At 45.2% G+C, this 23,980-nt stretch overlaps 3 protein-coding genes across 6 annotated transcripts; 2 read left to right on the top strand and 1 right to left on the bottom strand.

The window, feature by feature from the left end:
• The first annotated feature begins 35 nt into the window (after window positions 1-35).
• On the top strand, window positions 36-15,748 carry LPCAT3 (lysophosphatidylcholine acyltransferase 3). Of its 2 annotated transcripts, none has more exons than XM_416516.6 (13): window positions 36-243; window positions 9,386-9,493; window positions 9,602-9,708; window positions 10,106-10,199; window positions 10,321-10,358; window positions 11,410-11,588; window positions 11,968-12,076; window positions 13,030-13,116; window positions 13,434-13,600; window positions 14,231-14,378; window positions 14,864-15,022; window positions 15,140-15,266; window positions 15,398-15,748. In XM_416516.6, the coding sequence occupies exons 1-12, from the start codon at window positions 51-53 to the stop codon at window positions 15,254-15,256; spliced, it is 1,506 nt and encodes a 501-aa protein (XP_416516.5). In that variant the 5' UTR covers window positions 36-50; the 3' UTR covers window positions 15,257-15,266; window positions 15,398-15,748. The 2 variants fall into 2 exon arrangements, with proteins under 2 accessions (XP_416516.5, XP_046800464.1); XM_046944508.1 differs by having other exon boundaries at window positions 15,383-15,748.
• A 170-nt stretch (window positions 15,749-15,918) lies between these two features.
• EMG1 (EMG1, N1-specific pseudouridine methyltransferase) lies at window positions 15,919-18,168 on the bottom strand. Of its 2 annotated transcripts, none has more exon segments than NR_103452.1 (6): window positions 15,919-16,245; window positions 16,619-16,768; window positions 16,922-16,975; window positions 17,363-17,504; window positions 17,830-17,931; window positions 18,012-18,155. NR_103452.1 is itself a non-coding variant. In NM_001278069.2 (6 exons), exons 1-6 carry the CDS (start codon window positions 18,138-18,140, stop codon window positions 16,132-16,134), a joined length of 696 nt encoding a protein of 231 aa, NP_001264998.1. In that variant the 5' UTR covers window positions 18,141-18,168; the 3' UTR covers window positions 15,921-16,131.
• Window positions 18,169-18,283: 115 nt separating this feature from the next.
• Window positions 18,284-23,978, top strand: PHB2 (prohibitin 2). 2 transcript variants are annotated; one of them, NM_001080885.2, is made up of 10 exons: window positions 18,284-18,439; window positions 18,525-18,609; window positions 18,692-18,771; window positions 18,850-19,034; window positions 20,506-20,635; window positions 21,110-21,213; window positions 21,666-21,743; window positions 22,303-22,379; window positions 22,612-22,617; window positions 23,414-23,978. In NM_001080885.2, the coding sequence occupies exons 1-10, from the start codon at window positions 18,313-18,315 to the stop codon at window positions 23,445-23,447; spliced, it is 906 nt and encodes a 301-aa protein (NP_001074354.1). In that variant the 5' UTR covers window positions 18,284-18,312; the 3' UTR covers window positions 23,448-23,978. The 2 variants fall into 2 exon arrangements, with proteins under 2 accessions (NP_001074354.1, XP_015149061.1); XM_015293575.4 differs by lacking the exons at window positions 22,612-22,617; window positions 23,414-23,978 and having other exon boundaries at window positions 22,303-22,383.
• Window positions 23,979-23,980: the final 2 nt, after the last annotated feature.

Genomic DNA, 23,980 nt, shown 5'->3' with positions numbered 1-23,980 from the left:
GGCAGTCCAATCGGAGGCGCCGAGTGGGCGTGGCCGGCGCAGCGCAGCCAATGGGCGCGGAGAGGGACGAGAGCGGTGCGGGGGCCGCGGTGTTGGTGCCGCTGCTGGGTTTCAGGAGCAACCGGCCGGCGGGGCCGGCGGAGAAGATGGCGGTGGCGGGGTCCGGCTGGAGCCTGGCCCGGGTGGCGGAGGCCCTGGGCTCGTCGGAGCAGGCGCTGCGCCTCATCGTGTCCATCCTGATGGGTAAGGGCGGGCGGGGCCGAGGGCTCCGGCTCCGGGCACGGACCCCACAGTCAGTGGGGCCTCTGCTGGCAGAGGGCGTGCGGCGGGGCGACGCGTGTCCGGGTGCGGGGCGACGCGTGTCCGGGCGCAGGGCCAGGGGGGAAAGCCGGGCACGGGGACCTGTGGATCCGGATAGCGCGGGACGGGCGTCCTGACAGCGCGGGGTGAGCGCGATGGAGAGCCGCGTCCTGAGCGCTGCTGGGTGCAGAACTTTGTTGGCGGAGTTCTCGCCGTAGAGCAGAGTATCCCGAGCTGGGAGGGGCACACCGTGATCACCGAGACCGCCTCCCGGCGCCACACAGCGCTCAAACCCTGCGTCCGATGTCCGAGGCTCCTTGAACTCCAGCAGCGTGGGGCTGTGAGCACTGCCCTGGGCAGCCTGTGCCAGGGCCCCACCGCCCTCTGGTGCAGAATCTAATGCCCCAAGACACGTGCCAGGTGCTGCAGTACATCAGGTCCCACGGGAGCACGGGACCAGAGAGGTGCGTGCTGGGGAACCACAGGTGCACAGAGCTTTCAGCATGGCTGGGCTTGGCAGGGTCCTCCTTGTCCATCTGTTGGGCGCTTTGCTCAAGCAGGGACGCTCAGAGTAGGGTGCCTGAGTCATGGCCCTGTCCAAGCACCTCTTGGCCAAGGGGCAGTATTGGTGTCTATAGCAGCAATGGGAGTGTGCAGGAGTGGCCTGTGCACACTACCAGGTAGGGTGAGTGAAGCCTGCCGTCTAAGTGGCTAGAAGAACTGGCATGTTGTCCTGTGCTCCACCTGCACTGTTGCAAAACACAAGCTCCTTATGCTTATCTGAGCACATTAAGTTAAAAGGCATGGGCTAAATGGCCGAGGCAAGGCTGGAGTCAGGATGTGGCTAATATCTGTGGGGATGGGTGTTGGAGCTCCCAGAACATTCATTCACGTGTGTTTTTACAAGTTGCCTATAGAAGTCTCTGGGAATACTTACGAAACTTTGAGTTTTAGGGGGGGGGAAGAAAAAAAGGATGGTGTAATCACCCAGAAAGGAAATAAGAGCTTCTCTCTGAACCTGAGAGTGTATATTAGGGGATGTGGCAGTTACTGTGTGAGATGTCTAAAAAACAGCTTTCTCTAACTGAAAGTGTATTTTTTGAAAGAGAGATAGGCAAAGTTGTTTCACTTAGTAACTGCAGTCTAGGGCAGACTTAATCATGCTTGATTTCATCTGCAATAAGATCAAACCGAACCACAACATTTTTCTCATCAAATGCAGATACAGGGGATTGAACTCTCAGAAGCTGCTGAACTTTATAAAAAAGAAGAAAAAGTAAGTAATAGGAGACACATACAGGACATGCAGATAGGTCAGAGTGAATTAATGAGCTCCACAGCTTTTCCCACATGTCTCTCTGAGACTTTAATTATAAGCTGATTCAATTTACTTTCCTGGCAGAAACCTAAACCAGAAAAAGCAGATAGGCTACTACTGGGCGAGTCAACTGAACTAAGCAAGGGACTTGTCCAACAAGAACTGATTTAGGAGAAGGGTTGGAAAGTGGATGTGAAGGCAAACACATATTGTAGAGTGATGCATTTGCAGAATGTGCGTTGAACAGTTCTTAGAGCTTCTTCCTTCTGGAAGCAATAAACTAAAACATGACATTGGAGGGCACTGTTTCCTGCTTGGTGTCCTGTGGGTGAATAAAATCCCTTATTAGTTTGAAATGAACAGCAGCAGATTTAGCATCTTAATGATGAGAAGAGATGCCCACTGCCGTCAGTAGATTAATTGAGCCCAAGACTTGTGGGTATCACTACAGCTGATTGATGCTCAGTTGCATAAAGTCTCAGTTTTTTGTAATAAATTTGTATTAAAAGTCTTGGGATCAGGAGCTGGGAGCCTGCACATGTCCTTTTTCCCTGCATCCCCAAAACATGCAGCTGTAGCCTCTTGTTTCAGTATGCATTTCCCTGACCTTTCTCCTTACGTCAGTGTCTCTTCATTGCATTCAGGAGAAGACATAACATCAGACAGAAAGCTTAAGGGCATGCAATAGAGGCTTGCCTACAGTTTGGTCCTCATGCAAGTTGTGTAGGCAGTCAGGCTGAGAGGACTGGCTCCGGCTTTCCTGCTTAATGGATAGATGGTAAAGCATTGTACAATTGCATTAAAAGTAAGTGCCAAGCACCACTCCAGAGCAACAGGAGAATGAGAGCAGTTTCTTAACCTGACACTGGCATTAAAAGAAATGTTCCTTTCACTGCAGCTTAGCTTGCAGTCCTCTTACTGTTACCAATGGCTCTAAGCCTTTGGTAAGGAAACTGTTGTTGACAACCGCTTCATAGGATGGCATGGGGCAAAAACAAAAGGCGTTTTGAAAAGCTGGAAATAGCATTAGGGTAAGCAAAGTGTTGCTTTCTCTTGACTTCCTCCATTTCAGGTGTTTGCAGGAATTCAGGAAGAAAATTGTTTTTATTGCCTGCAGCTAGTACTGCCGAGTTATATCGGAACAAGACAATGAGGATGAAGTATGATTTTGTGTTCTAAGCATGGATTTAAAAGTTTTTGCTCTTTTCTCCTCCAGTGATGCAGTTCACCATCTAGAGTATGCAGTTCTACTGCAACGTGTGTCTCCAGGGTTTCACTGTTCTGGAGATTACCAGAAGCTGACAAAAAACAGCCTTCAGAAAAATGGGAAGAATTGCAAAGGGCTTTGCAACTTCTTATTTTAATTTCTGGAGAAAGCTGCATTGTCTTTTGAAAAAAAAAATGTTCTGAACCGACTCACTCGATTCAGAGTAAGAATATTCACTTAAACATGATATGAAGTAAGCAAAAGATGTCATTTAGAACTGTTAACAGTCTGTCACTGTTGGGGGAAAAAAAAAAAGGTAAAGATAGGATGAAACGATAAGGAGGAAGGAAGTGTAACCAAGAACAAAAAATTGAGTGATCCTAAAGAGCTGCACATTTCCTCAGCAAACTAATGGAGATTGTTTACACAGAAACATGCTTTTACAATGGGGATTTTTGTCACCCCACAGTATTTAAATCAGTGGTGCACCTTTTTTACATCCTGTGCAGGATGTAAAGAATAAAATGTGAGTGGAGTCCATTACTCAGACTATACTGGGTTAAAAACAAACTTCAGGCTTCACACGTGAAAATTTGTACACATAAACTTGGAAGAAATGAGGCTGCAATTGGACAATATTATAGGCAGCATTACTTGAAGTGTAGTTTGAGTGGCCCCTGTAATGTTAGAAAGTGTGGTATGTTGAACTCAGTTATATGAAATTGCCTTCTAAGAGATGTATTCCACCTTATTCTTTGCTAGGTGCAGGGCCCAGCGGGCCTTCACTGAGTGCAGTGTTTTACCTGGACACGGCCTGTCTTTAAGTCAGCATGGAAGGCACTGGTGTTCTTAGCACCATGCTTACAGAGTTCTAGTCGCTGAAGTAAGCAGGCTGTGCCAGGGCTGCACTCACATTGTAGAGGAGGAAGGGAAGGAGCACCTGCAACTATGGGAAGAGAGAAGAGGCTGTCTTTTTGTCTTTGAAAGGAGACTGGCTTCTTTCCTGCCGTCACTGTTCAGCAAGGAATCAGGAGGCCTTGATGCTGTCTAAGTAAGGCTTTAGGTTGGCCTTACTTCTCATGTGGCTAGCTGTAAAGTAGAGCATGATCCCCAAGAGTTGGATGTGCTGATCTGGCTGTACTGTACTGTCTTGCAAAGCTACCTGGCACTGCCTCACATGGAGTTGGGGGCAACATGCTGTTTGCAGCCCTGAGCCAGAACTGACCTACTGATCTACCCAGACCTGCCAGGAACACTACTGGGAAGTGTTCCCTGTTCTACAGGCATAGCAGTGACGTGTGGGAATTACGCTTTTCCTATACGTCTGAGAAATCATCAGCTTTGCTTGCAAGTGAGTATTCATCTTCCACCTCTCACCAATGGTTTGCAGGCATTTTCTTTGAATCTTTTTTCAGGCTGGCTGTATGGACAGATCACCTGTTGGAGTGTATTTTCAGTTCAGTTTCATCTGAAAGGAATGCTGCTCGCATGCTTTGAGGTGGTTCCGCTGTGCAAACTGAAGCGCTATAAGTGGACATCAGAAGTACACTCCTGTGTCGAATTAAAACTCTCACATGCGTGTGCCGATTCTTAAAGTTGTGGAGTTCTTGTGCTATTACAGGCAGAAAAAGAGAACGCCTTTGAAGTCAAAATACCACGTAGTGCTTACATTTTAACACATCTTTTTTTTCTCATTGTCCCCATCCTTTTAGTTTTAGTGCTCTTATAAGAATACAGAGGCAACTGATCCGCTGGATTTTAACAAAGGTAGAGTTCACTGATGGGCAGTAGGAAAAAGAAGCGTGAAGATGAAATGGAATAAGCATGTAGGAAAGGAGAAATAAAAGGAGCAAAGACTTAAAAGTAAGAAAAGGCTTCTGGTGTTCTTATTTGCAGTTTCATCTCTGGAAAAAGGCACTTTAGTCACACATTCTAGAATGTGGCAAATTTAACAATGCTGGTTTTGCTTGGAATTAGCCCTCCTGCTTAATCCAGCCTCTTAATCATTTACGTTTTTGTTCAGTTAGATTCTTGTATTTGAGGACAACCTTGACGTTGTGCAGCAATCCACTACTCTCCCAAAAGCCTGTGGCAAAGAAGCTGTTCCATTCTAACTCCAGGGTTCTCTTAACCGGAGATTGTCCTCTTGTTCTCATAAATTCTTCCATCTTTTTTATCATCAGAGGCATGTCTCAGCTAATTTGCCACTTTTACATCAGTTGCTAATTCCTTGCTGTAAAAAGTCTTATCTAGAGGCAAAAAATCAACTGTGCGTGCAGGCAGCGTTTCAGTTTGATGGTGCACTGAAGAGGAGAGTTACCTTGGATCAGAAGGTCACCTTCTGTCTTCTCCACGAGTATTACAGCTACTTTCCTGTCTCAGTCAGCTCTGCCTGAAAGAGCTGCAAAAGATGAATTTGGCAGACTGGGAGCTGCTACACACGGTCTCAGCACTGAGGAGCAGGGCTTCTGTTCTTGCTGTTTCTGAATGGCGAAAGGAAAACTGCATGGCGTCCCGAATCCAACCTATCTAAATATTACAGCAAGTTTTCCAGATGGCAACACTTATTTCAGTAACTGCTTTCCTGCCTTTCCTGTGCTAATTCATACTCTTTCAAGGACTCCGTGGTGGGGTGGGAGTGCTGCCACTGTTATCAGTAGGAACAACTAATTACCTAATAGATGGGAGCGCTCTGTGGTGGACAGGCCGCAGCGTAATGTCCACTGATAGTCGGTATCTACTGCCACGTGGGGGTTAAAGTTTATATCTGCAGTATGGAATTGGCCCAATTGTAAAACTGAGAGAATGATCTGTGTGCAGAAAAGCTGTAAGGAAGCTGTAGTCCACAGTAACAGCAACTTGTTCTGGTTATCAGAAGAATGTGGGCTGACACTGCGACTTTTGACCGGGAGTAGCACCTACCTAGTGCAAGAGTGGGCCTTAAATGTCTAGCTTTCTTAAGACAGACATGTGCCTATTAGTAGCCCTCCATTTGTAAGGACTTGTAATTTTTTAATGATTTTTTTAATTAGAGCAGTGTGGGGTTAAAGAGAAATAAGCAAGGAATGTGAGACAGGGCTATTCAAAGAGCAGGAACACTGGTTGGGGATGAGAGAAAATGGATAGAATTTCCGACTTCTACAATGTGGAGATAGATAGAATGTTCAGTCACAATTTAATTCTGCCTACAGAAATTGATGGAAACTTTTTTGTTGTTGTTAATTAAAACTGAATATTTAGCGAGATTGCACTGATTTTTGAGAACACGTTTTAAGACCAAAACTGTCGATGAGCAGCAATGCGTTGTACTTTGCCTGCACTTCTAATCTTATTTTTCTCCTGCTTTTTCAAAGGGGGAAAGATTTTTCCATTCAAAACTTAAATGTTTTAACTTTCAATATGAGCCAACGGTAATACTTGTTAGGTTTTTTTTAACACTTTTGGTTTTACAAAGCTGTGGGCAGTTGTTAATAGGTTTATTAAACTTGAATATCATCTGTTTCACAGGAAAATTGAAATGAGGAGGAAAGAGTGTCTGTCTCCGTGTTTCTGAGCTTGAGGCTGATAGGCAGTGCCTTATTTTTTAATCATATGAATTGTTTGAATTACTCTTGTATCCCCTGAGAGCCCATGTGCTGAACTCTCTCTGACAATTACTTCTTTTCTTCTCTGCTGGCTTTCAGGGGTGGTAGAGGAAGATGCTGCTCACTTGGGCCAAAGGGCAAATGCTGTGGTGGATGCGATAGGGTTGGAAGAACCAGAGAAAAGTGGAGCAGGAAGGAAAAGGAAGGTTTGAGTAAGGCATTTTGTATGGGAATTAGGAGCTGTTCTTGCAAAAGGGAGAGCAAGGCTGAATGAGCATCCAGGAGCAAGGTTGCCAGGGTCTGTGGGCAAAGAGTTGTGGAATGTGGACACTGGACAATCATTCAGCATGAGAAAGAGTCTGCAAAGTGGAAACTGGTGCAGGACACAAAATGAGGAAGGAACAGTAACAAGGAGGAAGGGCACAATGAGAGATGGCAAGAAGCTGTGGAAATGAGGGAAAAGCAGTTGAGTTTCCAGAATAAAGAGGCATGCAACTGGGCTCAGTAGAGCATGCGGCATTCCAGGATCTACAAGGTAGCCCAAATCCCAGACTCTGTAATTCCTTCACAAGGGATGTGGGGGAGAAGGGAAGGGCCAGAAAATGCCTCCAGTCATCTCAGCTGTTAGCACTGACTGCAGCACGTGTACTTGACATAACAGTACAGTTTGTCATTTCCTCTCCCAGTGTTTAGATTTGGCTTTACTTATTGGAAAGCTTCCATCCATCAAATGCTGCTCAGCAGAATGTGCGTTTCATTACCCTATTATTGTGACATATAAAACGTGACTGCTTACTGCTACTTTTACTCTGTTAGTTCAGGTAGCAGACATCTCTCCACTGCTACAGACTTCAGCTAGACTAATAAGTAGTGTGGGCACCAGTACTGTGGTTAGTATTCTGCATTTTTTGTTGGGATAGATTTGTTTGCTTTGATTTTAATCAGGATAACAGAACACAGATTTGCAAAGTAAAGCATTTGCACGTATTTCTGACATTTCATAGCCAGATTTAAGGTTTCTTCTACTAACCCAATTCAACTTCCTTAAGCATATACCTTTAGAAACACCATTCGCATGAACAGACTTCAGATACTTGTAAGATGGACAAGATTTACTGTGTCAATACGTATTAAAACATTTATTGTCTCATATGTGGCGGTGTTTATAGTATGCATTATGATCCTCACCTGAACCCTTCAGACAACAGTTTAATTTACTCTTGGGATTTTATGTGGCCCATCTCACCATATTACCAGAGTGCTTCACAAATATTTACTTCTCACTAGAGCCATGGATAATAATCTGGAGTCATTCCTAAGATGGGACATGTTCTAAAATATAGAAAATGCAAGGAAAAACCTCCTTCCACTTATCTTAGTTACTCAATAGGAAATGCTTCTTACTTTGATTTTTCAAAATACTGTATGTGTAGTCTCAGTGGATTTTAGTTACAGCTTTGTATATATAGTACTTAACAAATCAGATGCAAATCTAAAGTAAGAATCAGAAAAGAAAGGATATATGACTGGAGATCACTTGGGAAACACTGGGATTAAAAATCACAAAATCATTGAATCATAGAATGGGTTGGGTTGGAAGGGACCTCAAAGCCCATCCAGTTCCCACCAAGGGCAGGATGGCCACGTGCTTATTCAGGCTGCCCAGGGTCTCATTCATGCTAGCATTGAACACCCGCAGGGATGGGACATGCACAACTTCTGGGCAGCCTGTTCCAGCACCTCACTCCTCTCGATGAAAAAATTCCCCCTGACATCTAATCTAAATGTCTCCTCTTTTAGTTTGTAATGATTCCCCACTGTCCTGTGACTATCTACCTGTCAAAAAAGGTTGATTTCTTTCCTGTTTATAAACTTTCTTTAAGTACTGGAAGGCCACAATGAGATCTCCCTAGAGCCTTCTCTTCCCCAGACTGAACAAGCCCAGCTGCCTCAGCCTGCCTTCATAGGAGAGGTGCTCCAGCTCTCTGATATCTTCATTTCCCTCCTCTGGACCCATTCCAAAAGCTCCATGCTTTTCTTGTGCCCCAGATCTGGACACAGTACTCCAAATGGATCTATTGGGGGCAAAGTAGAAGAAGACAATCGTCTCCCTCACCCTGCTGGCCTCCCCTCTTTGATGAAGCCTAGAATACTGTTAGCCTTTTGGGCTGCAAGTATATGCTGCTGGTTCTTGTTGTTTTTCATCTACCAGTTCTTCTTCTTTTCATCTACCAAGTTCTTCTTGGCAGAGCTGCTCTCAAGGAGTTCTTTTCCCAGTCTGTACACAAATCTGGAATTTCCCCGACCTAAGTGCAGTACCTTGTTGAATCTCAGTAGCTTAACATGGGCCCACCTTTTGAGCTTGTTTAGGTCCCTTTTGATGGTATCCCTTCCTTCTGTCGTATCAACTGCACCACTCAGCTTAGTGTCTCTGCAAACTTGCTGAAGGTGCACTGAATCCCATTGTCTATGTCTGTGATAAAGAGTACCAGTCCCAAGACAAACCCCTGGGGGACACCACTTGTCACCAGCCTCCACTTGGGCATAGAGCCATTGACCATAATGTTACTCACCATCATATATGAGGTCATTGAGGGGGAGCAGGGACTGAATTTCAAGAACAGTGCAGTGGTGTTAACCATAAAATTTATCTTCCCTTCCCTTCTTGTAATATTTGCTGTGTCTGTCACAGAATTTGGAAAAGAGTGAGAGAGTGGTCCACTGAAGTGTATTTCAGCACTGTCCGTCCTCTTGTAATGTATAAGGCCAGAAACTCCACTAAGTCATCTAGCATCTATCCCCCTAGGTGGAAATATAGTATCAGCAATTATACCATGGCCTGTATTGGTGATGTACCTACGTCAAGTGCATGTTCCTAATAACATGTTCAACAAAGCTATAATCTGGACCATTACAAATGCTGCTGCTTGCTTACACTAATTTACAACTCTTCCATCTTTTCCCCCCTCTATTCAGGATATCCTTTTGCCTTGTTCCAGCGCTATTTCCTCTTCCAGAAGGAGACCTACCTCATTCATCTCTACAATGTGTTCACAGGACTCTCGATTGCTTACTTCAATTTTGGTAAGATGAGCTTTGGAAGAGAGAGCTACTAGGCCCAGAGCTTGCTGCAGTTTGAGGGGACCTATAATGGGAAAATCTAATTCTTGCTTCACCTCTCTCTCTTCACAGGGATGCAGTTCTTTCATTCACTGCTATGTGTCCTAATTCAGTTTCTCATCCTGAGGCTTATGGGTCGTACAGTCACGGCTGTCTTCACCACGTTTGTCTTTCAGATGGTAAAATTCCCTTTTTTACTGCATCATAGATTCATAGAATCATAGAATGGCCTGGGTTGAAAAAGACCTCAAAGATCATCTAGTTTCAACTCCCCTGCTACGTGCAGGATTGCCAGCCACTGGACCAGGCTGCCCAGAGCCACATCCAGCCTGGCCTTGAATGCCTCCTGGGATGGGGCATCCACAACCTCCTTGGACAACCTGTTCCAGTATGTCACCACCCTCTGGGTGAAAATCTTCCTCCTAAGGAAGTTTTGTATCAGTTTGCATCAGTTTGTAGAAATAATTCTCTGTTCAGTTTTGCAATTCTCATTAGCAAATATAGGTGGAAAAGTGGAAACAGATCAAAAACTGCTGGAGGTTTGCTTTAAATAACCCAAATAATGGTTTCTTTCAGACGTACCTTATGGCTGGCTATTACTTCACAGCCACAGAGCACTATGACATCAAGTGGACAATGCCACATTGCGTCTTGACTCTCAAGTTGATTGGTAAGCAATGCTGCCTTGTTATCTTTTGCATTCTGTAAGCCGTGCCTCAGGGAAAAGAGGACTGCTTGCTCAGCCCAGGTAGTCCATCATAGATCTTCACACGATGGTTTCTCACCTCCAGGTCTGGCCATCGATTACTATGATGGAGGAAAAGATCCGGTGAGTAAAACACAAATTCTCCTTCCTTCCTCTTGTTTGCTATTCCAGTGATCTAGAAGCCAGAAAATCAGGTTCAAAGGATGTAAGTTAGTAACTTGTATTCATTTTCAGTGAAAGCCAGAACTGAGAGGCGAGTATCTGTGAATATCTGATAGCACTGAATTCTGTAGTGGAAAAAGATTATTTGGAATGGAAACACTAACAATTACAGATGGACAAAAGTTGCTTCAGCACTGAATTGTGTCAAAATATTATTCTGTCCCCTTCCAAATTCCCCACCATCTCCTTCCCCCAGCTCTGTTGCTTTAGATTCCCAATCTCCAATGCTCTGTGTCTTGTGGGTAGTATTCCCTTAATGTGCAAACCATCAGCACTGGATCTCAGTTCCCATCTTCCTTGCTTTTGTTGAGTCATATCATATCTTGGATTTTTGCCATTTGTTATGGCCCTGTTATTAGAGAAGATGAAATGGCGACAGAAGTCGCACAGCACAGTGCGTGGAAAAGGACAGAACACTTGTTACGGTCTCTTCACCCTACTTTAGGCATCTTTGTTTCTCACCTCCTGTTCAGGGCCTGGCGCAGTGTTCAGCATCCATGCAGTCATCACTAACTGCAAGAAAAAAATGTTCATCTGAAATCTCTTAAGCTGAAGTTTCAAGTATTTGAAGACATTAAATTCTTGCATCAAGAAGTAGGAACTGTAGAACAGCATGGTCTGGATACATACTGTTGCAGTCAGGGATTGGTAATGATCAGATACAGAGCTTTTACTGTGCGTCTGCACTGGCAGGGATGCATGTTAATAGATTTCTTCCTTGTTTTGAGCTTTTTTGGGAATATAGATCTGTGCAACTGGTCTCAGCTGTTGGAGTGACTGGAGATAGAACGAGAGGGATGAGGAGAGGAATGAACATGAAGTAGAAAGTGGAAAGTTCCCTGTATGTGGAGAGCAAGAACTTAGACCATAAAGGAGATGCACTGAAAACGTAACATCTAGAGCTATGTATGACAACCCTTAGGATGATGTTAATCCAATCCCTTTGGTGCAGGAGCTCCTGACCCCTGAGCAGCGTCGATTTGCTGTCCGGGGAGTTCCTACCTTGCTGGAGGTCTCAGGATTCTCCTATTTCTATGGTGCCTTCATGGTGGGGCCTCAGTTCTCCATGACAGACTATCAGAAACTGGCAAAGGGTGAGATGACTGACGTTCCAGGCCAGAGACCCAATAGGTAATGAGATCCACTTAGCTCCTTGCTTTCCTAAGATCCCAGAATGCTGAATCCTCCATACGTTCCCTGCAGCAGAGTGCATTCTTACCTGGACACTGAAGCACTGTGACTAAAAGTGATTTATAAGAGAAGGCAGCCATTCAGAAGTTGCTCATAAACTCTGCATAATTTCCTAGCATTGTCTGGGGGCACAAATATTGACACTTGTTTAGTACAGACTCAGTCCTGACCTGGTACGGTCAGCACCCCAGCTTCAAAAGTAGAGGCATCTGCTGCAGTGGAATGTGGTAACCTCCTATCACCGTCTCCCCAAACTCCTCATTTCCACTTCTGTTTTTAAACGGGGCTTTTCCTTGACCTTCGTATTTTTCTTTCTCAGTTTTGTGCCTGCTCTCAAGCGCCTGAGTTTGGGTCTCTTATTTCTAGTGACCTATACCTTGTCAAGCCCATACATCTCTGAGGAATACCTCATCTCAGATGATTACATGGTATGTATATATTTGACAGTTCTGATATGTGGAAGAATTCTACTTCTCTGGAGGGCACTGGATCTACTAAAGTAGAGGAAAGTCATGGGGTTTTTTTTAGGTTTGCCTCAATTGAAAAAGAAGGTAAGTCAGCAACTGGTGCTGTGCCTTCCCATAACTCATTTGGCTTTGCTGCCTGTCCTATGGATTCCATTTGATGCAGAACAAGAATGTGTTAAATGGAACTGAACCAAATAAAAAACTTATACAAGAATTCATCTTGGATAGTGCAGCTGTTTTTGGAATCCTAACATGTATTTTGTTGCTTTTTAATAACTGTTCAACCATTACATGCAAAGAGCTCTGCCACAGTAATTTCCAAGGCTTTTTAAAATTTGAAGATGGAGGTTAATTGTGTAGACTTTATTAGGTGAGCTGTCCTTGAGTACAGACTAGCTTTGAAAGAAAAACTTGATTTGCTTCTCTCAACAGTGTTATTTTGTGTAGAGGGACGCAGCAGCAGATTCTGCAGATTGACTCATTTGAATTAAAAATTTACAGAATCTTTGAGGTTCTTTGAGAACTCCTAACAAGCAGTTCCAATCTGCAGATTATAGAATCACCGAATCCTCAGAGTTGGAAGGGACCTCTAAAAGTCATCTAGTCCAACTCCCCTGCAACCAACAGGGACATCGGTCCCCGTTCAGCTTTTCTGTACCAGTGTGAGTAAATGAGGGTATCAGTTCCAGCAATGGTTATGAGAATTCCAGAGTACTTATTTCGGTACAGTCAAATATCACCAAAAGAAGTTGAAAAGGTGTATGAATTCATATAACCCTGTAGCCTGGTAGTCCAGTTTATTTAGTGTCGCAACATGCTGATTAGATTAAAATGAAAGACAGTGATGAGATCTCATCTATCCTCATTAGCCAGAACTCGTTTATTTTCATTTTTATTCTGTTTTATCTCTGCAGGAGAAGCCTTTCTGGTTCCGCTGTGGTTACATACTGGTCTGGGGCAAAATCATACTCTACAAATACGTAACTTGCTGGCTCGTTACGGTGAGTCACAAGTATTTCTAGAAACAAGACAAATGAACAATGTCAGCGCGGCTGAAGTTACAAAGTATACTTTTGGACTTAGCACTAAATGGAAGCAATTCAAGTATCTAGGTATCAGTGCAGATCGGTGTAGTTTGCTATAAGTAAGGCAAGGGCTAACTAATCAAAAATAGAAGATTTTAACCCATTTTCTCCATCTGCAGTGGTACTGCCCACTGAGCACAGGGTCAGAACTTCCCCAGCTCTGCCTTTCCAAAACAACAACAACAAAAAACTGATGTTCTCTTCTCATCTTTCTTCTGTGTCTTTTTCCATAGGAAGGTGTCTGCATCCTTGTTGGTCTAGGGTACAATGGGAACGACCAGAATGGAAAACCTGTGTGGGATGCCTGTGCCAATATGAAGGTCTGGCTGTATGAGACAACACCTTTGTTCACAGGGACCATTGCTTCTTTTAACATCAACACCAACGCTTGGGTGGCCCGGTGAGCAGGACAAATTTCTACTTCTGTAGTATCAGTAGTACCTATGTCAGCAGAACCAAGGTCATAAGTTGAGAAGGGAGTACTTGGCATCTGCTAGTTCTCATTTCTCACTCTACTCCCATTTGCAACAGCTTACTGAGTTGGGTAGATCTTTTGATCCAATTTAAAAAGGCAGTTCTTTGTTAACAGAGGCAAGAAATTGAAAATGGCAGAAGCTGGAGGGAAGAGGTTAGAATGGAGCTACGTGAGCCCTCTAGCTTTCTTGGTCAAACAGTTGTGGAACAGGTGAAACAGCTGCCGAATTTCTCTACTGGCTGATGCAGTTTGGCAGCTGTTTCCTTCTTGATGCTTCCTATGCAATGACACAGATTTTGGCTCAGCTCTTGCTGGACCACAACTGAATTGTAAAATATCTTCAATTCTATGGGTGTTGTCAGAAGAACCACCTATCCCCACTAGTTGGCATTCCTTTAAGATAAGAAGTGTAAGTTGCCCTGATAAAGGGAGCTGTCTAGCTGTTTCTGTTACCACAGGGAAATGTGAAGACACGGTCCCGAGCCTTCCATCTCTGACATGGAGAGGGAAGGATAAACAATGAACTAGAAGCACTTTGTTTCTTCTCTGCTCTAGCTACGTCTTCAAGCGCCTGAAGTTCCTGGGTAACAAACTGCTGTCACAGGCACTGGCCCTGTTCTTCCTGGCTATTTGGCACGGACTACACTCTGGCTACCTGGTGTGCTTTCAAATGGAGTTGCTCATAGTCATCGTTGAAAGACAGGTGCGCTTTGTCAGACGTAGCAGAATGAGGTCACCTGCATTAGCCTTTCCCCTCGAGTCTGGAAACTGCCACACTGAAGGGTTTAATAGCTGCTCACTTAGAAACTGGTGTTCACACATGGTACTGTTCTGCTCAAGGGTTCAACAAGTTCCTAGCTTATACACTGGCAAGCCATAGCTTTCTTCCCATCAGCTTTTCCAGTACAACTGGCACATGAGCATAGTGCAACTGAAGTGCTTGCCAGCTGGGAAGGTTGGAAGACAAGCACGTAAGCAGAATGCCTCTGCTCAATCTCTGGTAGTGAAAGCAAAATATTCCATATTTAGCCTTTTCGGTTTTGATTAAAACTTCGAGAATAGGGTACGTACTTAGTTTTTTGTTGTATAGTTACCAAAGTTAATTAACAAGGATAGTGTGGTTGCAGGGCCTACAGACACAACCATAAGACATCCAACTGAGGAAAGCTTTATTTTCCTTTACATTAGGTTATAAACCTTGTTCGGGACAGTCCTACTTTAAGCACTTTGGCCTCCATCACTGCCTTGCAGCCTATTTTCTATGTGCTACAGCAGACTAACCACTGGATGTTTATGGGTTATTCTCTGGTGCCATTTTGCCTTTTCACCTGGGACAAATGGATGAAGGTATTTATTAACTTAAAACACACAGTCCACGCAACCAATCCCTTTTACCCCTGCTTGCCCTTTTGTGTGGTCTTAGCAGATGTCTGCTTGCTGACCCTTAACCCTTTCTCTTTACAGGTGTATAAGTCTATTTATTTCCTTGGCCACGTGTTGTTTTTCACCTTATTATTGGTGTTGCCTTATATTCGCAAGTTACTTGTGCCACGAAAAGAAAAGCTAAAAAAAGCAGAATAACAGCCAACAGGTAAGGTTGTACTACTTTCAGGGACACCTCACAGGAATCCCACACTTGGACAAGGCAGCGAAGTGAAACAGCAGTGTTACAGCCCTGAAACAAGACAACTGAAACAGGTCTAATAGCTCTTTCTTTTTCAGATTGTACCACCCATGCATTTGTAGGAGTTAAATTAACACTCCAGAAGCAAAGCATCACCTGCCAAGTTTGCTGTGTTGAAGTATGACTTTTTTTTCAACGTGAGGAGGGGGAAAAAGAGAAAGCACAGGGTCAAAGACCCGAAAGGAGGGGAATGGAGTCGTCTCCTTCCGGACCCTCCACTTTCTGTATGTTGCCTTATCTCTCTGCCGCCCTCCAGTGGACACTCTCGTCTCTCTGCTGATATCAGATGATTGTAAAACACTCAACGCGGGCACTGTATTGGAATGGAGCTACCCTCTGACTTTTCTACGTTTGTCATCCAAGATAAAGTTGCTCCTGTTCTTTTTTCATATCTGCTTCAGCTCATTTCCTCCAGGGTGCATCAGTGTGGGTCACGAGGTATCACAGAGAAAGAGCTGCTGGGCCCAGCTAAGAACTTTGGTTCCACAGCAAATTTGGATTTACTATCAAGAGTGATGTCCAAGCTGTTCATTTACAAAAACTTAAGTACAATACACAGTCTTATGAAAAGTTACCTTTAATAGGAGGAAAAAGGGTTGGTGGGGCAGTCCATGTAAAGTTGCATTGCTCCAGAAGCTACAAAGAAGAAACTGAAGCTTTTCCCTTTCAGGAGCCCAAAGCTGCACCAGGTCCACAAAGAACTAAAAAAAGCCTCTCCAGAATCTGGAGTCTCTGTATAGCAGTCCATCACAACAGCAGCAGAGACAGAAGCTCATACTACTCCCCAGGCTTCCTCAAAGGCAGTAGTAATTTTAGCACACGTGAGGGCAGCAGAGAGGGGATAGTTGCTGATAGAGATCATCTTTTCTGTATAGTCCACATTGACCTGGGGGGAGAAAGAAGAGGAAAATACATATCTGACTGTATATCAAGCTGCACACTGTCACTTTATCCTATCTACTTCCATCGGTTTCAGAGGCACATCATTGCTCCTATATGACCATGGTTCATCCAAGACTTAATATTGCCATGTTAAAGCAATTGATAACCCTCTCTTCATTGAAAGGCCCAAGTATTACAGAGCTGGGCAGTTTCTTAACAGACCTATAGCAGAGAAGGGGTTGGGAGAAAAGTTCCCAAAGAATAGAGAACTCTTAAAAAACAACAACAAAAAAAATAACCCTCAAGAGTGGCACTAAAATCTACTACATTCATAAAGATATTTACAACTCCCAAGTAAAAAGGCTACATGTACTTACTGAACCGTGAGCAAAAGCTCCCACAACAATAGTTACTGGCTCTGCTGTAGGAACCAGTTCACGCAGATCTGTCACATTTGGAACCGCAAAAGAGGTACCTATCTTCATACAGCCCACAGGTAGATGGTCACTGACTGGGTTTTTAATGACCTACAGGAAAGAAAAATATTAATGACAGCGTAGAGGTAAGAGGCTCTGTCAGATAGCTGAACCCACAATATACGCTGCACTTAAAGCAAACACATTGCTAGCTGCAAAGAGGAATCTTGCACCATTACCTGTAAACAGTCAACGACTGCTTACCTTCAACAGTTTCTGAGGACCATCAGCTGCTCGAACACTGAGCTTATGCAGCAACTGAACTGACAAAAGAGAAGAACATTAGTTAAGCAGTCTGTTCTCTTGCTGGAGGAAGCACATTGTCTGCCTACTGGTGAGAGGTCAACTAGAAATGAACTTTAGAGTTCCCAGTATCCTCTAAAGAAGTTAAAAAAACAAAAAACAAAAAACCACTGATCAGAGTTATTTTGCCATTAGCACATTCTCATGCAGGCAGCTCCCTACTGTACTAAGGAGTGTGTATTTGTTGTAAGTGGCTGGGAATTGACAAAAGAAACTTTCATTCCTCTCCTCTTTCCTCACTTTTTTGAGTCAGTCCAACTTTTTGACTTTTCCTGAAACTCTTTTGCTCCTGACCACCACCCTGCATAATTTTGTGGCCAGTACAAAGCATGAGTCGCTTACCCATAAGACCACAGAATCGATCAAAAGTTCTTGGGATCCTGGTCTGAGGATTAACTTCAATTAAAACATTCTTCTGGGTATGGATGTACACTTGCAGAAGGCCAGCCCGATTCAGGGGGCTATCCATAAGCATAAGAAGACTCTGAAGCAAAACAAACATGCAGTAGTGGAAATTGAAAAGGTGCAAGGGAGGGATCTTGGCAAAGACTCCATGACTGCAGAAATGACACGACATAAAAAGAGCCTATGTGGCCATACAAGTACTACTGTTATGCTGAGAAACAAGCAATCCCAAACGTAAATAAATAGTAACACACACGTTATTAAGTACGAGTATGGCGGTGTTCCCACCCCAGGGCCATCAGACGATACCCCACACTTCGGGGGCACTTTCCCGCAGCGAGTGCCACACCGGCGTGGCCGCGCACAGCCCAGACGAGCCCGTGCTGCCAGTGCCTAGCCGGTACCTGGTGGGTGATGTCGGGCCGCACCTCCCCGGGGTCCCGGCCGCTCCGTAGCAGCAGCGCCTTATGCTTGTCGCAATTGAGGAGCTCGAACGTCTTCCCCACCTAAGGCCAAAGCACGGACAGTTTGACAATAGAAACCGCGGAGCATCCGCCCGGCCCGGCCCGATTCCCTTCGTCCGCACCTTCACTGTCTCCAGGCTCGCCCCTTCCAGCACCACCAGAAGCCGCCGCTGCCCGCGGACGCGTTTAGCCTCCAACAGATCACCATCCTCCTGCTCCTTCTCCTCACGCGGTCGCCTGGGCGCCGCCATTTTGTCAGCCCCACAACGCAGCGTCACCGCGAGCGCCGCCAATGGCCGCTACAGCCACCCAAGATGGCACCTTTCCTCTCCCTCCCCCCGGGACCACTTCCGGAGCGCGGCGGAAGGCAGCCGCGGAAGCTTCCGGTGTCCTTCCCGGCGGGGCGCGCGGCGCGGCGCGGCCATGGCGCAGAGTCTGAAGGACTTGGCGGGGCGGCTGCCGGCTGGGCCGCGTGGCGTCGGCACCGCCCTCAAGCTGCTGCTGGGCGCCGGCGCCCTGGCTTATGGAGTCCGCGAGTCCGTCTTCATCGGTGAGTTCTCCCCGGGCCCGCGCCCCATCCTTCTGTCCCGTCGCCCCCCTCCCCCCCGTACTGACCGCGCCGTTTCTCCCCTCAGTGGAAGGCGGGCAGCGGGCCATCTTCTTCAACCGCATTGGCGGCGTGCAGCAGGACACTATCCTTGCTGAGGGGCTGCACTTCAGGTAGGACCTACCCCACCCCCCCTCTCCCTCAGTCCGGGCGCCCGTGCGGCCTCCCTGATGCAGGCCTCTCGATCCTTCGCAGGATTCCCTGGTTCCAGTACCCCATCATCTATGACATCCGCGCCCGGCCGCGGAAGATTTCCTCCCCCACGGGCTCCAAAGGTAAGAGCGGACCCTGGCGGGGCCTGTGGGGCGGGAGGGAGGGCTGGAGCCCGGCCCCGCTCACGTCTCTCTCCTCAGACCTGCAGATGGTGAATATCTCCCTGCGCGTCCTCACCCGCCCCAATGCTGCAGAGCTGCCCAGCATGTATCAGCGCCTGGGCCTGGACTACGAGGAGCGAGTCCTGCCCTCCATCGTCAACGAGGTGCTCAAGAGCGTGGTGGCCAAATTCAACGCCTCGCAGCTCATCACACAGAGAGCCCAGGTGACCCTTCCTGAGGGAGCTTCTGCTCAGATTGCAAAGGACATTTAAATTGTCCACGTGGGGAACATTAAAAGGGGTGGAAGATGCATATCTGCTGGCAGAAAGGGTATGGACTGTATTCTGCTTATGGTTTGATTCTGATACAGATGCTGAAGCTGTACCACCAGCTTTTGAGGACAACATTGGTTGCGTAGAATGCAAAACTGCTCCGCAACATAATAATGGGGGAGGGAGAGCTAATGTAAATCATAGGGAGCACGTAGCACTGGAACTGCCTTAAAAATGATTGCCTGACCCTTTGTGGGTTTCCAGGGAGATGTCAGAGCAAACTGAACAGTTTGAGTGGATCTGAAATGAGAAGCAGGTCAGGAGTTAGCAAAGTGGTAAGCATTTGGTGACAGATGCTATGGACGATTGTTAAATATTGCTGTTTAGGAATAGGTTGGAGGGTAACCTGGAGGGGTTGCAAAATTATGAAAATTACTGGCTTTTAAAAGCCCTTACGTGTAAGCTTATGTTTTAATAATTTGAGTGCCTGGGATTCTGAGAGTATCTACCACTAAATGAGGGAGAGTGGAGCTGCTGATCTTCTTTTAAAAGGCTTTGGAGAAGGTCTTGCGTGAGACTGCTGAAGAGGATAAGTTGTCACAAAGATGAAACACAACGTTCCTCTAACTTGTTTCAAATCCATGACAGATAAAAAAGCAAGGAATTAAGTGTCCAGGTTTTATTGTAAGAACTGGTCAGTAACGGGAACATCGGGGTTTTATCTTCAGCTGTGTGATGTTCACTGAGGAGACAGTTTAATGTGTTAGATGTTGTATAACCAGAATGAGTTGAAAAGGGGGGTGTGGCAGCAGGGAAACAGTAGCTGTGCGTTGTTTAGGTTTACCAGAAGCAGAGGACTGTGAGGTGACCGTGAGACCTCTGAACCAAGTGAACCAAATTGTGTTTAGCAGTCTTTACTGTAAAGTGATGTGTGTGGAGCAGTTTGTAATCAGAAGGAAATAAAGTGACTCCGTGTAGTTATGTGCTTGCAATTCACTCAGTAAAGGGTTGAGGAAAAACTTAAGTTCCAAACAGTGGAAAATTGAAGATACAGAAGGAAATACTCCAAAACATACGTGGTAACTGTGGAACTACATAGGGTAGGATGTGAAAGGTTAAAAAAACAAACAAAAAACCAACAGACCTTCAATAAGTTGTTTTTTTCTGGTATAGCATTGTTAAGTAATTATAAATGGCTGAAATTAAGGTTTGAATCGCTACGCGTAGCTCTGAATATGGAGTTATTTAGTGGTGTCAGATTCAGAGGACAGGCATTAATGTCCATATTTCAAGCTTTGTTTTGGGTATTGTCTCTCAGGCTTGCTGTGAATGAACTGTGGAGAGCAGTTGTGCTTCAGTTTTGTAGTGCACTGGAAGTGAGAAACAGCCTGTGTGGAGCACTCCTGCTGTATTTGTGTTTCAGGTGTCTCTGCTCATTAGGCGAGAACTCACAGAGAGAGCCAAGGATTTCAGCCTCATCCTGGATGATGTGGCAATCACAGAGCTGAGTTTCAGTCGTGAATACACAGCAGCCGTGGAGGCCAAGCAAGTGGGTGAGTTCAATTTATGCCTTGAAAGGGTGGGTTGCTTTTTTCTTTTTACTGAATTAATAAACAAGGAAGCAAATCTGAGCTAGCATGTTATTTTTGCACGGATACAACTTTAGGGTTACAAGCCCCAGCTTCCTTAGCAGTGGAGCTAACTATATCATTCTAAGTATTAGCAGAAAACTTTGGGCCATAGTTAATGGAATAGGTCATGAATGGGACCATGTTCCCAAAGCTGTGGGACTTTCCTACTACTTCCTATGGGGATTATACTTAGAGGTTGTGGTTGCTGTTGGTTTTATTAAAAAAAGCAGCAGCGGCAGAAGTATACTCAAATACATTTCTTGCTTGTGGATATGGCCCTAGAATACTGTCAGTTCTTATAGAAGCATGAGCTCCCTAGGCCTCAGCCATAGAGCCCTGGCAGAGGATTCAAGACATGGGATCTGTTTTGAATGCTTTTGTCTTTTCTCTGTGCAGCTCAGCAGGAGGCACAGCGTGCACAGTTCCTGGTGGAGAAGGCCAAGCAGGAGCAGAAGCAGAAGATTGTTCAGGCTGAAGGAGAAGCTACAGCTGCTAAGATGATATCCTGCTTTGGGGGTTTTGTGGGATGAGGCTTGTGAGCTTGACAGGCCTTGGAATTTGTTGCATGGGTTCATGTTTAGCAGACTTAGAGGAGATGATAGCTTCAAGTCGGCCTCGGGTTTGTTTTTTCCATGCTATTTGTCGGAGTGAGGATTAAATGCTGCTACTTGTCTGAGGTTACAGATCAGGGCAGAAGACGTCGTGAGCCTTTGCTCCCTGTTGTAAGATGTCATTACTGTTTGCTGTGTGGGGCAATAACATTGTACTTGATTTGGAAATGTAAAAACGTCCTTGCCTAGAGGCCCCAGTTAGTGGTGTAGCAAGCATTTTTTTTTCCCCTTTGAGATATTTGCTGATATGTGTTCATACGTCTGTGTGAATTCCTTGGGAGGAATTAATGGAAGGCAGGGGGTTTCTATTACCAGTTATTTTCCATTACTGTACTCCGTACCTCGGTGAAGCTCTGAGCAGGAATCCAGGCTACATCAAACTACGTAAGATACGAGCTGCTCAGAACATCTCAAAAACGGTGAGTAGAGGAGCACAGAACTTCCATGTTTCTTCCGCACTTGCGCTGTCCTCGTAGCCCAGTGGCCATATGATGAATTTAAGGCGAATGTGACCTGCCCTGTCCTGATCTTTATCCCAGGTCTGCTCTTCTCTGATCAAATAGATGTAAAGATTTAGTTAGCAGTGATCGGCAATTACACGCGAGGCTAGGAGTTTATGCCCTTCGTGTGACAAGGCCAGATCCAAATCACATCTCATCACCCTCCCTCGGCTGCAGCCACCACAAGCTCCTGGCTTGCTGCACACTGGGAAGAGGGGACAGATAGGCATGGGATCAAAGGTCTGTCTGACGAGGAGACAGAATGATCGCTGCTTTTTAAAAGTCTGACGGCACTGGGATGGGAAGTAAGGACATTACATGGTTGGTTTTGGAAACTGCATTCATTTAACTAAGATTGTAAGTGTATACAAGCAAGAGTGCTGTATCTAGAGGGAGAGAGTGATTATTTATTAATGCTATTCTTCCTTGTGTATTTAAACTTTTTTATTCAATCTCTGTCATGGATTTCTTTTTTCAGATTGCTGGCTCCCAAAACCGTGTGTATCTCACAGCAGATAACTTGGTACTGAACCTGCAGGATGAGGGCTTTACCAGGTAAGGGGACAGGTGGCTGCTGTGGGGGAATTTACCTGCACCTTCCTTGTGAAACTAGTCTTTTTTTAGGAGCTCTCTCAGGATCTTTCCTCTGAGAAGATTCTGATGCCACAGAACACAATTAAGTAGAGTACAGTCTTGCTTACTGCAGAAATGAATTATTTTTTTTTTAATCTAATGATTTTCTCTTTTCTCTTCCCTCTCCACCCCCTTACGACATCTCCTGACACAGAGGAAGGTAGGACGCTGACCTTTTTTTTGATCCTTTTGTTAGTGTTTGGAACAGGGACATTGATGTGTTGGTATTTGGCCTGGGTGCTGCTTTTCTTGGGCATTTCTGGCTACCAGTTCATTCTGTTTCTACCTTGGTTCCCATTTACGATATGAAGCTTGAAGCCTTTCCTTGCAGGGGCCATACAAACATCTACATCAAGTGAGAGATGTTCAGTAATTGGAGCAGTGCGTGTGTCTTGAAACCTTGCATGGGGAAAGCAGGAATAATAATCTGAGGAGTGTCCTTTGCTCTATCCTACTTGTACTGGACATCCTGCTGTTAAAACAGAGGGCTCTGTGGAGGCAGACGGTTGTAGTAAATTGTGTTGATTTGGGGTAATGATTTCTTGAAAAGATGCTCTTGTTACTCTCCAAAAGCTTTCCAGTCCATGCTAGAAAACCTCATTCCCTGCTTTCAGAGCCAGACAGAATTTTATGGTTTTAGCCTCATTTGTCCAGTGTTAACTGGATAGTGCAGTGCCAGCTGAGTTAGTAGTGTGTGGCTAAAAACTTAGAATCAAGAAAGGAAACCAGAGCTGTTTTATTTTTTGTGCTATCTCTGATCTTCTTTGCACCTCTTTGGCCAGATTCTACCTTATTTGTCCCAGCAGGCTTAAGGGGGTTTGAAAAAAGGACTTCAAAGGACTTGAAGTCCAGATTGTCGGAGTGTGACACCCCACGCTCCCAAGTCTGTAGTAAGGGTCTAACTCAGCTTTGCTTGTGCTTTCTGGGCTAATTACTCACTTCTGTCTCCCTTGCAGTGACAGTCTTCTACTCAAACAAGGGAAGAAATGAAAGAACTAAAGCCTTCTAGAACCGCCAGCGCTGACCAGCAGAAGATGGGAGTGAGGAGCTTGGAACTTCCTGCACACTAGCTTTGTTTGACCTCACTTTGAAATTGTTACACCAGTAACCAGATTTGGTTTCCATGCCCCAGCTCCATCTGTAGTGACCCAGTTCTAGAATTGGGCTCTACCACATCACGGCTGTAATCCCTTCTTCACCTCACCAGTTAAATCTGGGGAGGGAGCACGGGGACTTAGTGGTAAAAACTAACCTACGTGGATATAGTAATTCATCTCTGATCTTCATTAATCTTCAGATATCTGTAAAGTAAAATCAAACCTGTTTTTTTTTTATTATTATTTTTGGCCAAGTGAGGGAGTTCTGCTGCCATCAGCACAAAACCTTTTTCTAGTAAATTCGGATCCCAATACTGAATTCAGGAGATCATTCATTGGGTGCCTGTCAACTGCTGGAATATTTGTCACTGTGTGCTCAGTGATTCTTTCAAACATTTGTAAAAATTAAAAATCTCAAAATTTATC

This window comes from Gallus gallus, chromosome 1 (genome assembly GCF_016699485.2).
Source record: "Gallus gallus isolate bGalGal1 chromosome 1, bGalGal1.mat.broiler.GRCg7b, whole genome shotgun sequence".
Taxonomy (NCBI): domain Eukaryota; kingdom Metazoa; phylum Chordata; class Aves; order Galliformes; family Phasianidae; genus Gallus; species Gallus gallus.
The sequence above is the reverse complement of the archived record's forward strand: the minus strand, read 5'-3'. Positions and strand labels throughout refer to the sequence as shown.